This window comes from Vespa velutina, chromosome 14, assembly GCF_912470025.1.
Source record: "Vespa velutina chromosome 14, iVesVel2.1, whole genome shotgun sequence".
NCBI classification, from domain to species: domain Eukaryota; kingdom Metazoa; phylum Arthropoda; class Insecta; order Hymenoptera; family Vespidae; genus Vespa; species Vespa velutina.
In genome coordinates, this window is record NC_062201.1 from 2,942,338 (window position 1) to 2,957,302 (window position 14,965).

Below are 14,965 nucleotides of genomic sequence, written 5' to 3' on the forward strand. Positions count from 1 at the left end.
AGTTGATAGTAACAGCGACAATAGCAATAGCAGCAGCAGAAACAGCAACAGCAGAACGATAAAACGTTGTCGATTATCCACATTCGCGGCAGCAAAGACAAGGCAGGCCACGGGCCAGGCCAGGCGCGACCGAAACCGCGATAGACCCGACGGGTATATAAAAACAACGTAAGCCGATGAAGATATAGGACCACTCGCGTTATATCGAATAACCCCACGTGTTTACGGTGTTATATCCAATTATCCCAACATCTATAATATAATATTACTATTCCGAAATTGTCCTTCCTCAAGATAACTTATATATTCTTAGGAGGATGCTCCGCGTTGAAAAGTCTCGGCTCTCTCGAGATCCGTTCACATGCTCGCGTTAAAAAAGGCATCGGGTACTTGCTGCTTATATCCCTCTCTCTCTCTCCTTTACTGAACCTAATGTCGCATTTCTATGTAAACCGTATATCTTTATAATTTCAACTCTTATACTATTCTATTATTGGTTCTTTTCTCGCGGCAAATCGTACCGATATTCGAATACGTTTCTTTCAACGATAAAATAAAGAACTTTTTGAACGCTCTAAAACATTTATCATATGAATTTCGTCGAGGTTACGTTTTTTAACCAATCATCGTACTCCCTTTAATGGACTTGCGCGTTTTAAATTGGACAATTCGCACGACGACAACGACGACGACGATATACGTTCGTTATTAATTATTATTCGTCATTTTCTATCGTTTAATTCGATTATATTAATATTTTTTGTTTTTGTTTTTTTTTTTTATTAAAATTCATTCGTATCTTACAAAGAATCCTACTTTTTGTTTTCATGATATAATTTATAATTTCACGTATTTCATATTGCAAATTGTTAATTTGAATATCGTCGAAATTATTTTCATGTATCTTAAACTGCGTTTGCGTGACCTTACCGCGTTTATAATCTCGTTGGTTCGATAGAAACGTTGTTAAAGATACGTTTGAAAAAAAATTTGGCTTTATAAAATCATTTAATTTTATTGATTTTAAATCTCTTATAGAAAATTTCTTAGGTATTTATTGATCAGACGAATTAAAAGGATATTAGATGAGATTAGAAAGAACAATAGAAGCGAATATTTTATTTCAAATCTATTCGAATTTGAATTGTCGGTTATTTTAATAAATTTTCAAGTATAAAAATATACAAATATTTTTAATCATTTTACGTTATATACTATACATACGTACATATATATATACGTTGTATAATAATTATTTGTCATAATTTATAATCATTATTATTATCACTATGGTAACAAGAAGGAAAACAAATCGCATTTACGCATTCTTACATTTATTACTACAAAACTATTATATTCTTAAACGTTATATGCTTCAAATAATATGAATTATTATTATATTTGTAAATTGAATATCATTACTGTAATACATTGATAATATATACATATACAATACAATGAGATTTAAAATATCTGCTCAAAGTAGTAATGGTCACAAAAATTTAGTTACATGTGTAGCTTGGAGTTCAGCAGAAGAAATATTTTCCTGCGGGTAATTCTTTTTTCTTTATCAAAAAAAAAAAAAAAAAAAAAAAAAAAAAAAAAAAAAAAGAAAGAAAATGTAATTTCATTTGTAATAATTTCTTTTTTTTTTTCTTTTTCCAGAGAGGATCATTTACTAATATGCTGGTATTTAGAAAGTGGAAATGCACATTCAACTGTTATCACAGAATTTCCATCGGATTTCTTTCCTACTTCAATGCAATGGCATCCACGTCCTAATCATTTAATAACAGCCAGTAAAAAGCAATCGTTAGATATACTTTTGATCACTACAGCAGACGGTATGTATTTAAATTTTTAAGATATTAAAAAATTAATAATATTATATATTATTCTCTAATATTTTATTCCCAATAGGAAGATTTCATTTAGTTAATAAAAATGGTCGTATTGAAAAAAGTATTGAAGCTCATAAAGGTGCTGCTACAATTGGCAAATGGAGTACAGATGGTTCAGTATTGCTTACAGGTAATAAAACAATTTATACTAAGATAATAAATTGATAAAAGATAATAAATGATATATAAAGTAATTATATATATATATATATACATATCATTTAATGTGTGTGTAATTTTAGCTGGAGAGGATGGGCTAATAAAAGTTTGGTCACGTAGTGGTATGCTTCGTTCTGTAATAGTCAGAGGCAATACATCTATTTTAACATCAGACTGGAGTCCAGATTGTTCTAAAATATTATATTCACAGGGAGGATATTTATTTTTCCAATCGCTCAATTCCAATTCTAAACCTTATAAGGTTACAGATTTATATTTGTTTTTATGTTTGATAATATAATAATATAATTTGTTATATTCTATTATAAGCATTATATTTATTTGTATTATCAGTGGCATGCTCATGAAGGCCTTGTCTTAACTGTTTGCTGGAATCATAATCATGGATTTATTATTTCTGGTGGAGAAGATTGTCGATATAAAGTTTGGGATTTTAATGGTAGTCTAATTTATAACAGTAGTCCTGGTGATCATCCTATTACAGCAGTTAGTTGGTGCAACTCGGGCGATTATTTTGCTATTGGATCTTTTAACATAATTAAACTTTGTGATAAAACTGGGGTTAGTATAATAATATTATATTTTTTATATAAATAAATTATATATTGTATGACGATTCTCTTTTTATTTTGTTTATTCAGTGGTCTCATTCTTTAGAAAAAATTAATGCTGGGAGTGTATACAGTATAGCATGGTCTAGTGACAGTACTCAGGTAGCTATAACTTGTGGAAATAATGTTTTAACTGGCCATGTTATAGGCAAGTAAGTTCTTCATAGAAAATTATTTTAATATATGCAAAATTTTTGGAATAATTACAATGATACTTTTAATGTTATTATATATAGAAGACTCGAATGGAATAATTATGAAGCTACCTTAATTAAAAGGAAAGTATTAGAAATTAGAGAAGTTGGTAATGAAGTTCATGAAATTATAGAAATATCAGATCGTGTAGTTCTATTGGCATTTGGTTTTGATCATTTAATTGTGATTACTCCAGGTCAATGTCATATTTATTCTGTTACAAATTGGAATACACCTGCAATATTTGACTTAAAAAGTAGTTCTGTATCAGCAGTCATTCTTGCAAATAAGTAAGTGAAATAAATTAATATTGTATACACGGACTTATTATTAATATAATGCTTTAATTATTATTTTGTAGACATTTTTTATTAGTGGAATGGAACTCTATAACGTTGTACAATTATCAAGGTCGTTTATTAGGTGTCCCTAAATGGAAGGGTATGACACAAGAACCTCTTTATCCACCTTGTATATCTTTATGCTTTGATACTCTTGTTGTTAGAGATCAGAAAAATGAAAAATGTAAATAATACAAAATTCCGATACTTAAAAAACATAATCTGCGTATATATATATATATATATATCTTTTTCTATAATAGAAATATAATTTCTTTTTAGTACTACATGTTTTAGAAATATCATATAACAAACCAATTGTTGAAAGTCAATCGCATTCTCATCCTCAGAATATTATTCAATTGGCATTAAACCATATTGGAAATACCAGTGATCGACAATTAGCACTTATTGATATTACTAAAGATTTATATTTAATTTCCATAAGAGCAACAGGTTATGGACGTGCATGTAAAATAGGTATTTACAAAATACTTTTATATTATTTAAAAAAAATGAATTAAAGATAAATTAAGATATTATTTTTAGCTGCTATGGCACAAAATGTTATATGGGCTATCGATGCAAATGTATTAGCAGCAATGTTAGATGCTACTTTATCTGTATGGTTGTGTCCTAATTGTGTACATTATAGCGATCGCAAAATTATACGACGTACTAGGATCGATAAAGAGAGCAGGTTTGATATATAAATAAATTAATTATTGCTTCCAAATTGCGTGATATTTTTTATTATAAATTCATTTACTGTATAGTGAATTTGGTAAACAACCAACTATTGTCAGCGTTTACAATGGTATGGTCAATGTAAGGCGTGGAGATGGTGCTTTAGTTTCATCCCAATTTTATACTTTTTTCACTAGCTTGCATCAGCTTATATTACAGAAAAAATGGAAAGAATCTCTTTCACTCTGTCGCATTGCTCAGGTATATTTTCATTCCTTCAATATATCATTATCTTTACAATGTTATGTAATACATTTTTTTATTTTTCTTAGAATGAGATATTATGGACGTGCATGGCTATTATGGCAACAGATAATAAAGAATTGAACGTTGCAGAAGAAGCATATGCAGCTATTAAAAGATATGATAAAGTTGATTATATTCGACATATCAAGGTAATTATAATAAATATTATTACTATTATTAAACGAAATTAAATTAAATATATAATACTGATTAAAATTTATTTTAGAATTTACCTAAGATAACAGAAAGATATGCAGAAATGGCATTATTATCTGGTGATTTGTTAGCAGCCGAAGGTATACTTTTACAAAATGGATTAATTGAAGAAGCCATTACATTAAACATAAAAGTTTACAATTGGAATAGGTATTGTAATTTATTAATAACGTGTAATTTATTAATAAAATTTTCTCCTTTGACTTATATTATTTTATATATTTAGAGCACTTGAACTTGCCATAAGGCATAAAAAACAAATGGATGAAGTTTTAAATGCAAGAAGAGATTATTTAAAAACATTAAAAAAAGAAGAAACAAATTCAAGTTATTTAGCTGCAATGAATAATATATCTTCATCTTTGGTACAACAGGTTGTTATTGATACTAAAATATGAAATAATTTTCTTGTTTTTTCTTTTTTCTTTTTCTTTTTTTTTTTCTTTTTTTCTTATAAATGTAATACTGTTAAATATTTTCACAGGCATCATCGTCAATAGAGTGAAATTATTTGATGATATTATTAAAATATGTAATAAAATAGAAATGTTTAAAAAATTTCTATCGTCATTTTTATAAATTAATTTTCCAATAAATCACTATATATCGATATTAAATCATTACAACTGTAATTACATTTGATTTTACCTACATTGAATTATATATTTCGGAATAGAAGATGCGCAAGCGTTTGTGTTATGTATGTATGTGTATTAGTGAAATGATTGCGACAGGTGGTCGCATCCGGTATAGACGCTACACTGGTAAAGAATTTTCTGTCTACGTATTAAATCTATAACGACGAAGAGTGCATCAAAGTTATACGGAATATTTTCCAAAGGTCAATGAACCTTAAATGACTATGATATTTTGATCGATATTCACTAACTATAATTAAAAATTATTAAGAAAATTTAATTAAATTTCATTTTCTCTATGTATCCAAACAATTTATTACTACTCCTTATTTATTTATATTTCTATTCCTTTTTTATTACTATTATTACTATTATTGTTATTATTATTATTATCATCATTATCATTATCATTATCATTATCATTATTAGCATTAACAGATCACATAAACGTGCCCGCAGTGAAAAATAATATATATGAAAAATTCATTGTCCGAATTACTTTCACCATTATTTTATATTATTAGAGAGAGAGAGAGAAAGAGAAAGAGAGGGAGAGAGAGAGAGAGAGAGAGAGAGAGAGAGAGAGAGAAATAGTGGATAATATTTAAACAAGAAAAGAAAAAAAAAAATAAGAAATTCTTTCGAAGAAGTTCAAATTTAATTTCAAATGTTATCGAAAGTCCGATTCCAAGGTCAACGAGTGCAGAGACCACGTACATAGATACCACTCATACATCACATCCATACATACATCCATACATAAATCCATACATACAAAACATACACAACCAACATACATACACACACACACGCACGTACCATGCATACATACACACACACACACACCATACATACATACACACCATACATCATACATACATCACACACACATACATACATACATCATACATACATTATATATATATATATATATATATATATATATATATATATAACGAAAGAGACATGGAAGGTATGTAAACGTTTGGTAGGTATAAGACGTGATCGTGGCAACGCCCGTGTGCGTGCACGAACGTGACACGTCACGGGCAACGGTGAAGCAAGCAAGCAAGTGGCAGGCAACCCGAGCACCGTTTATATGTAGTAGTTCGATGGATATAAAGAGAAGGGGTAATAAGAGAGAGAGAGAGAAAGAGAGAGAGAGAGAGAGAGCGAGTTAGAGAAAGAAAGGAGAAGGAAGAGAGAGAGAGAGAAAGAGAAGAGTATATAAAAGAGAGGTAGAAAGAAAAAGAGAAGTAGTCAAGCAGGATAGACAGAAGAGATAGTTACGTAGAAGCGTGTTAGTCAATCTACTGACGCCGAACGGGATAACCGTTGAAAGTTTTTGATAGATCCGATCCGATCCGATCATCCTCGACAAACGTCGTCGTCGTCGTCGTCGTCGTCGTCGTCGTCATCTTTGTTGTTGTTATTGTTATTGTTATTATTGTTCTTTCATTTTTTCTCGGTTATCCCTGTTATTTTATTTTTCTCTTTGCATTCTTTCTTATTCTTTTTCTTTAAATTGTGTAATAAACGAAAAAGAGAGAGTGAAAGAGAGAGAAATAGAGAGAGAGAGAGAGAGAGAGAGAGAGAGAGAAATAGATAGATACATAAGGCTAGAGGAAAAAAAAAAGTAAGGAAGATTGTATTACGCATCAATTTAGAATTTGAAAGAAGAAGAAGAAGAAGAAGAAGAAGAAGAAGGAGATAAAAAAAAAACAAGTGGATCCACGTGTAAGAAGACGAAATGGTTGCGAAGGATTCGAAAGTTGTCACAGCGGAGCTGATGAACCCTTACGAGAAACCACCGGCTATGTCCACTGGTCAATCGTTGAAGACTTTCTTGTATAATCATGAGAGTGGTGCTTTCATGGGCAGGACCGTCAGTAGTTGGGGTAAATAAAAAATGAAGATATATTTATAAATAAATATATAAATATATATATATATGTGTGTGTGTGTGTGTGTGTGTGTGTGTGCGTGCGACTTGTCAAAAATTCTTTCTATAAATTTAAAAAAAAAAAGAAAAAAATGTTAAATATGGATACCAAGAAAGTAAAATAATAAGATTTAGAAAAATTCCTGTTATTAAGTTAGTATCAGGTGCATCAGTATTGGGTGTATCAGGTAACGCGTCGGTCAATGTGAAACACTGACCGTTTCCCGCGTTAGCTGGCCTTCGATTTTAGTTCATTTAGCTCATCAAGATCATTATATTTATTAACGATAATTCTATACTCTGATATTATTGCTCATTGATTTATCTCGTAATACAAAACTCATTTGGAATATCAATCAAGTATTTGCTGTAAATTATTTAGATATGAAAAGGATTATCGTTATATATTCGATTATTGGTACGCTTTATGTATCATGGCGGTGTACGTTGAAGGCATCGATGTCTTCGAACGTTCAACATAAATAGAAGCTTGGCGTGTGAATCATCATTGTGTTCTTGCTCTTGAAACAGGAAGTATATTATCGCTAGGATATTTTGTGCCAATAACCTTTTTTTTCTCTTTTTCTTTTTCTTTCCCCCCCCCCCTTTTTTTTCTTTTTTTCTTCCTTCGTTTTTTTTCTTTCTTTTTTTCTTTTTTTTTACACATGATACCGTAATTTTTAATCTTATGTAAATACATACATAGATACATACATGTAATACGTAATATACTGTTCATGTAATTTTCTTTATCTATAGTTGTTTTGTTAATATTCTCAACAAAGTCTCATATGTGCCGTAATCAAATGTATCCTATTATTCCCGACGGTATTTACGAGCCAATCCAATTGGGAAAACAATTTCCGACGTTTTCTCTGAACGATCATTAAAAAAAAAAAAAAAAAAAAAGAAAAAAGAAACATTAGAAAATGTTTAAGTATCGTTAGAAAACTTTAAGAGTTATTTGAAAGAGATTTTGATAATATGATAATTAATTATTCTAATTAGATTTGAAATCATTATGAAAGACTCGTTATATTCTTAATCAGAGCAATGAATGTGTGATATATATATATATATATATATATATATATATATATATATATATATATATATATATATATATATATATATATATATATATATATATATATATAAAAGATAGTTTTTCACATAATAATACGTGTTAATTTAGAGTGTTACATTATTCGAAGGGAAGAGGATTAGAAAATAAGGGTGTGGTATGTTTGTCTTTGTGTTTTCCTAATCGATCGGACGAAATAAACTATACGAAGTATGGTACTTCGTTTATATACCTGTTGTCCTTTTTCTATTTTTTTGTTTTCTTTTTTTTTTTCCTTTTTTGTTGTTTCATAGATGACAGCATTACGTTACAAGTGATTATAAATTATATATATAAAAATTTTTATATTTTTATATTGAACAATTTATATTTTCATACAAATGTTTGCCGCAAAATAAAAAAGCAACAGTAATAATAATAATTGATTAATAATTAGATGTAAACTTAGGTGACAAATTAATCATGTTCAAGCATAATTGTTTACAAAATTTCTTAAATAAAATCTATCGATCTAAATATTGAACAAAATGCATTCACCTCATTTGATATGTTAATCTTAAAAATTAGTAAGGGAAGTGGAGAGGATTAGAGATTATATTTAAGTATTCATTCATTCATTCATTCATTCATTCATTCATGCATTCATTCATTCATTCATTCATTCATTCATTCATTCATTCATTCATTCATTCATTCATTCATTCATTCATTCATTCATTCATTCATTCATTCATCATACCATTCATTTGGACGTTTCAAGAGACAATGCATTTATACAATCACAACTGTGAGATCATCACTTTCAGAGTAATAAACTTGGCAAGGCTATAACACGAAAAATGCCATCTCTCATCCCTTTAATTCTTCAAATGTACAGTTTCCGTTCTCTTCCGGTTCATCAACGACTCTAACAACGTTGTAAAACGAGCCAAGTAACATAGGGTGTGCTGGGTTTGGGGGAGGAGGAAAAGAAGGAGAAGGGGAGGTACGGAGGGCCCTCTTGTTTTCGTTAATCTCGACAATTTAAAACAAAGGGAATGGTACTTTGATCCTTAATCTAATCTTTTTCTATTTCTCTTTCTCTCTCTCTCCCTCTCTCTTTCTCTCTGTTTCAATAGTACAGGAAGACCCACAATAACAATCGGATAGGGTTACTGTGTGTGATTGTGTCCTCTCGTGTAATTAGCTCAGAAGCCTGTCACTGTTTTACTATTGCAGTTTTATGCAAATTACACTGAGCTTCAAAATTCACCTCACGATTTATCCTTGGTAAGCAATTGACCTCGACACTGTTACACTTCGAAGTTCCTCATCCCTGTATCGTTGGTTCCTGTGTGTATGTCTCTCTCTCTCTCTCTCTCTCTCTCTCTCTCTCTCTCTCTCTCTCTCTCTCTCTCTCTCTCTCTCTCTCTCTCTCTCTCTCTCTCTCTCTCTCTCTCTCCCTTTCTCTCTCTTTCTCTCTGTATGGACACAAGTGTATGGACATAGTAACACGTTCATCAAAGCTTGCTCCTCGTTATTTGATATTTATTTGCTGTTCACTGACAGCTCATTTTTCTTTTTTTTTTTTTTATTTATTTTTTTTTTTATTTTTTTTTTTAACTTTATCAGAGTACAGAGTAAATTAAAATGAATTATACGCAGAAACTCGATTTGAATTTGTATTAAATTTATTCGTAAGATTTATTATTATTAATTCTTCACAGATCGATCAGTTTTGTTATTTGAAGGTAGAAATTATGTAACGTTAATATTATTAATATAAAAAATGAATTATCTTATGAATGATTTATATTATATTTAACTTATACAATGTTTACTATATTCTATTAAAATAATATATATTAAATTGAAGTTAATATGTTCGTATAAGTTAGTTTACAAGATTATAAGATAATTCATAGTATAGTTATATTTGATAGAAATTAATATAACTATGTTATTACTTAAACGAATTATTATGAATTATCTACACCGTATTAAACTTATATATATATATATATATATATATATATATATATATTTATTTATATATATATATATATATTATATTTATACTTACTAAATATTAATCTTCCGATATGAACTAATAATTAATTCTGTCGTAATAAAATAATGTAAGATATGAAACGTGTGTGCACACGGACGTACATACATGTATCTGAGAAAGTAATGAAAAATCAGAAATATTTATTTTCATTCACAGATAAATAATTTTGTTAAAGAACAAAAAAAAAAAAAAAGATCAATCTTCTTCTTAATTCTTGTTTAATTTTACAAATGTTTTTTTTATCTTTTTTTTTTTTTTTCCTTTCAAATTCTCTAGCAATTCTCGCAATAGGTACTCCATCCTATTGCCTTTATAAATAACTATTACTAATCGGATTGAGAAAAGCTGAGTGGCACCGATCGGACCTTGAAAAGAAAAACCTGGGTGTCAAAGAGAATCACTAGTTCTAATGCATCGACATAATCACACAGTTTTAACCTTTTTTTTAGAAATTATTTCTATTGTGTTCTGTTTGCTAATATATTCAAGTAGATTTCTTTTAAAAGAAAAAAGAAAAAAGAAAAAAAAAAAAGAAAAACCAAAGATATGTCTAAAGCGATTTATGTAGAACCGAAAAGACCTAAGCGCATTCGTTTCACCGTGATTTCGCGTTGGACACAATGCTTAGCTCGGCTGTATGGTAATTGTTAAACTTCCTTCAGCGTAAACGTGTACAACGAGGTCAATTGGCGTTAAATGGAAGCATTATAGCATTACGTAACTTAGGACCATTCTGAAGGGTACACCCACGCGACTATAACCATAGCTTTTGTTCATTCTTTGTCGCCTGAGATCTATCGTCTGGGAAATATATATTTTTCTAAATCAAAAGTTATATCTTAGCCTTGCGAAATTCTTTCTCTTTTTCTCTTTCTCTTTTAGTTTCAATACATTTAATCCCTAGATACAACAAGCTAGTAATTTTTTCGTTATTATTATAATTTTAATTTGTATTTATAACAATGATAAAAAAAAAATATATATATATATATATATGTATATAATAATATCTAATAAGTTTCTTTTGATTTATATATTTGTTATAAAAACGAATGACGTTATGATCTAATTAAATTTTCTTTGTTTTTTTTTTCTTTTTTTCTTTCTTTTTTTACAAAAAGATTTACATTGAGAGATCGTCTCTGACCTTATCACGTATGGCCCCGAGAGATGATAACTTGCGTGACCATCGTATTGCACAGAGGTCGACAATTGTTGACTAAAGTGAATCGGTTAATGTAAATGTTCGTGTTCTGACTGACTTTCAACATAAGTGGAGACAAGATAGTCTGTATTATTATTCCATTTAGTCGTCTTAAAATAATATGATTCAAATTTAAAATATTATCATTTATTTTATCCTTATAATAGATAATATATATACATATATATATATATATATTTTTATTTTATTTTGTTATTAACATTTTGTTTGTAGTAAGTTTTCTTTCTTTTTTCTTTCCCTTTTTTTTTTCTTTTTTTTTTTAAATTATGATCAAGCCGAAGCATATTCATTCAATATGTCTTCCAATTCCATTTCAGCTTGTTCGTTCGATAGAAATTGATAAGAGCTCGATAGCATATGTATTCATACTGTCGGATCACAAATCAAACACGCCGCAAGACCTTGCTTAGAGGTAAATCAAGTGGCGTGTGTGTTGGTATCAATATCCAAGGATCGTGTAATAAAGGCACCTTGAGCGCGCACATGTTCAAACGAGGACGCGTTCGTATTAGATTTATGTTCGAGTATTATTTATCTATGATACCCCTATCCCCACTCCCACCCCTAAAAAAAATTCATATCTTGGATCGTCAAAGATTAATACAAAAGATCAGGGCGCGATACTATATATATATATATATGTGTGTGTGTGTGTGTGTGTGTGTACCAACTCATTTTATTTTTAATAATTTAATAATTTAATTAAATAATTGAATATTTTAATTAAAAAATTTAATCCGATTGGTAATTAATTACGTATATTTAAGAACACTATTTATCTATGATCAGAAGAATTTATTTTTTGGATTATTGATGATTAATACTGTGCGAGAATTGATCTATACGTATATTAACTCTTTTTATAGTTACATTAATCTAAGAAAATATTTAATTATATGATGAATAATTAAAGTCCGAAAAGGATAAAAAAAAAAAAAAAAAAAAGAGAAATAAAATAAAATTTAATTAAATATTGTCGATCGAACGATCGACAAGTTTATGTCAATGGTATAGAGGAAATTATACGAAAGATGACCTTGCAAGACATCCAATTGAATCTTAATTGAATTGTTCCACTTGACCAAGACCAAGACACTATGATCTTCCGCTAAATTGGAACTCCGATTAATACAATTATCTTATATTACACAACGTAATGTCATGACTACTTGTCGATCAAGTCAATTAAATTTTAATCATCCTGAAATAATGATTTAGTGTAATCTTTTTTTTTCTCTTTTTCTTTTCTTTTTTATTACAGCAAAAAAAAAATATATAGCAAATCATCCAATTAATTATAAATATAATCTATTTTATTTCAGGTAAAATAGGGTTGTTCTATTTGGTATTCTATGGAATACTAGCAGCATTGGTTGCAATTTGTTTTTGGGGTTTCTTTCAAACTCTTGATCCAAGGATACCTCGATGGCAATTAGAACGTTCTATAATCGGAACTAACCCAGGTATAATATATTGAATTGATCAATAAGTAAAATTTCACAATTTTTAGTATTTTATATTTAAATAACATTACTATTTGTTTATTGAAAATTCTGATATAATATAGCGAATTATTATAAACAATAATAAATGATAAGTAATATAAACAATACGTGGTATTTTATACAAATTTCTTTAAAAAAAAAAAAAAAAATAAAAAAATAAAAACAATATTTTATATTTTATAGGAATTATTTGAATAAATCTTGGAATAAAAAAGAAACTATGGATTAAAATTCGTATAGTAGTATTTACTATATTTTTTTTTCTTTTTTTCTTTTTTTTTGTTATTGAAAACCTCGACGTTACTTATCAGTCAACACTTGATACTTATATTTTATAAATAATAAAATGTATACTGTATAAAATTTTAACGATAATTCGGAATTTTGCAGGATTGGGTTTTAGGCCGATGCCACCAGTGGAAAATGTGGAAAGCACATTAATTTGGTACAGAGGAACAGACAGTGAAAATTTTAAACATTGGGTAGATTCTCTTCAAACCTTCTTAAAGGGTAATTATTATTTTTTTTTTTTTTCATATATTATATTTAGATCTAAATTGAAATGTGATTTCTAGAAAAAAAAAAAACAAAAAACAAAATAAATAAATAAATAAATAATTTGTAGAATACATAACACCTGGCTCTATTCCTGGGCTTGGTGCTAATATTAACAAATGTGATTACAATCAGCCACCACCACCTGGAAAAGTTTGCGATGTGGATGTAAAAAATTGGCATCCTTGTACAAAGGAAAATAAATATAATTATCATAAATCGGCGCCATGTATTTTTCTTAAACTGAACAAGGTAATTTTTTTTTCTTTTTTCTTTTTTTTTTTTTCTAGTTTTTCTATCAAAATTAAAATGATTTAATATTTAAAATTTTTAAATGGACAATTGAAATTAAGATTGATTTGAAATTAAAAATGTTTAAATACAAATGATTGATCTATTTTATAATAACATATTCATCAAAGGAGTATTACATTATATATTGGTTATATAATAATCACAATATATATTCTTGTTTATTAAGATTTATGGCTGGAGACCGGAATTTTACAATGACACGGAATCCTTGCCGGAAAAAATGCCACTTGATTTGAAGGAACACATTGCAAGTTTAAAAGATAAAAATTCTTTAACACTCAATACAATTTGGGTCTCTTGCGAGGGTGAAAATCCTGCTGATCAAGAGAACATAGGGCCAATTAATTATTTACCACGACGAGGTTTCCCCGGTTACTTTTATCCCTTTGAAAATTCAGAAGGATATTTGAGTCCATTGGTCGCTGTTCATTTTGTAAGACCACGTAGTAAGTACAAGATATATTATTATAATATTTATTAGAAATAAAAATAGGAGTAAAAATAAAAATAAAAAATTATCGTTAAAATTTCATTTACAATTGTTTGTTTCTTTTTCAGCTGGTATTTTAATAAACGTGGAATGCAAGGCATGGGCCAAAAATATTAAACATAGCCGCCACGATAAATTAGGTGCTGTTCACTTTGAACTAATGATAGATTAATGTTTTAAAATGCAGATCTTTTTTCGATTTATATTTTAAATATAAATACCTGAGCTATCATCAATTTTTATACCTCTTAGGTTCTGCATAGAACCTGACAATATGTATTTCATCTTTAATAAATTATTACATGTTTCTAAGCATTTTATCGCCATGTGAATCGTGTAGGAAGTGCTTAGAGTACAAAAATAAAATATCCTGGGAATAATAGTCCCTTAAATTTAATCCTGATAAATTTTTTCTTTTCTTTCCAGTTGATTCTTTTATCATATCAATCAATGAATTTATCTTAAAGTTTTCTAAAATTATATAATGAAAACAATAATTTTGAAAAAAAAATTTTAAAAAATTTTATATCATAATTACTGTCTAAATAATTTCCATGTAAAATAATATGATATGTAAAGGAAAAATGACAAGTATGATATAATTTATATTAAAAGTATTACGTGTTTTTTTTTTTTTTTTATATATACAGCAACTGAATAAGAGTTGTTGACTAATATAAAAAAATAATATCGCATACAATACTCAATTGTAATAAAGTTTTCA

At 28.3% G+C, this 14,965-nt stretch overlaps 3 protein-coding genes across 8 annotated transcripts in view; 2 read left to right on the forward strand and 1 right to left on the reverse strand.

Annotated features, from left to right (window-relative positions):
• The window catches only part of LOC124954226 (alpha-protein kinase 1), a 17,439-nt gene extending 17,047 nt beyond the window's left edge, over positions 1–392 (reverse strand). For all 3 annotated transcript variants that reach the window (XR_007102496.1, XR_007102497.1, XM_047506805.1), the window contains exon 1: positions 1–392. This exon is cut by the window's left edge and continues 734 nt beyond it. The gene's annotated coding sequence lies outside the window, so the exon portion shown is untranslated.
• Positions 393–751: 359 nt separating this feature from the next.
• LOC124954227 (intraflagellar transport protein 80 homolog) lies at positions 752–5,378 on the forward strand. 3 transcript variants are annotated; one of them, XM_047506808.1, is made up of 15 exons: positions 754–1,552; positions 1,666–1,844; positions 1,921–2,031; positions 2,144–2,322; positions 2,415–2,642; positions 2,723–2,844; positions 2,929–3,177; positions 3,249–3,412; positions 3,511–3,708; positions 3,778–3,928; positions 4,005–4,176; positions 4,248–4,370; positions 4,448–4,587; positions 4,664–4,811; positions 4,922–5,378. In XM_047506808.1, the coding sequence occupies exons 1-15, from the start codon at positions 1,458–1,460 to the stop codon at positions 4,940–4,942; spliced, it is 2,280 nt and encodes a 759-aa protein (XP_047362764.1). In that variant the 5' UTR covers positions 754–1,457; the 3' UTR covers positions 4,943–5,378. The 3 variants fall into 3 exon arrangements, with proteins under 3 accessions (XP_047362765.1, XP_047362763.1, XP_047362764.1); XM_047506809.1 differs by lacking the exon at positions 4,922–5,378 and having other exon boundaries at positions 752–1,552; positions 4,113–4,176; positions 4,664–4,905; XM_047506807.1 differs by lacking the exon at positions 4,922–5,378 and having other exon boundaries at positions 753–1,552; positions 4,664–4,902.
• Positions 5,379–6,342: 964 nt separating this feature from the next.
• On the forward strand, positions 6,343–14,638 carry LOC124954021 (sodium/potassium-transporting ATPase subunit beta-2-like). 2 transcript variants are annotated; one of them, XM_047506219.1, is made up of 7 exons: positions 6,343–6,375; positions 6,743–6,973; positions 12,699–12,839; positions 13,272–13,391; positions 13,507–13,688; positions 13,918–14,197; positions 14,310–14,638. In XM_047506219.1, the coding sequence occupies exons 2-7, from the start codon at positions 6,826–6,828 to the stop codon at positions 14,411–14,413; spliced, it is 975 nt and encodes a 324-aa protein (XP_047362175.1). In that variant the 5' UTR covers positions 6,343–6,375; positions 6,743–6,825; the 3' UTR covers positions 14,414–14,638. The 2 variants fall into 2 exon arrangements, with proteins under 2 accessions (XP_047362175.1, XP_047362174.1); XM_047506218.1 differs by lacking the exon at positions 6,343–6,375 and having other exon boundaries at positions 6,587–6,973.
• Positions 14,639–14,965: the final 327 nt, after the last annotated feature.

Excerpts from the sequence above, each read along its gene's own strand:
- LOC124954021 (XM_047506219.1), top strand. The coding sequence starts at position 6,826 with ATGGTTGCGAAGGATTCGAAAGTTGTCACAGCGGAGCTGATGAACCCT. Across the intron at positions 6,974-12,698 it reads CAGGACCGTCAGTAGTTGGG|GTAAAATAGGGTTGTTCTAT; the intron begins GTAAATAAAAAA and ends ATTTTATTTCAG. Across the intron at positions 13,392-13,506 it reads TCTTCAAACCTTCTTAAAGG|AATACATAACACCTGGCTCT; the intron begins GTAATTATTATT and ends AATAATTTGTAG.
- LOC124954227 (XM_047506807.1), top strand. The coding sequence starts at position 1,458 with ATGAGATTTAAAATATCTGCTCAAAGTAGTAATGGTCACAAAAATTTA. Across the intron at positions 3,178-3,248 it reads GCAGTCATTCTTGCAAATAA|ACATTTTTTATTAGTGGAAT; the intron begins GTAAGTGAAATA and ends ATTATTTTGTAG. Across the intron at positions 3,929-4,004 it reads AGGATCGATAAAGAGAGCAG|TGAATTTGGTAAACAACCAA; the intron begins GTTTGATATATA and ends TTTACTGTATAG.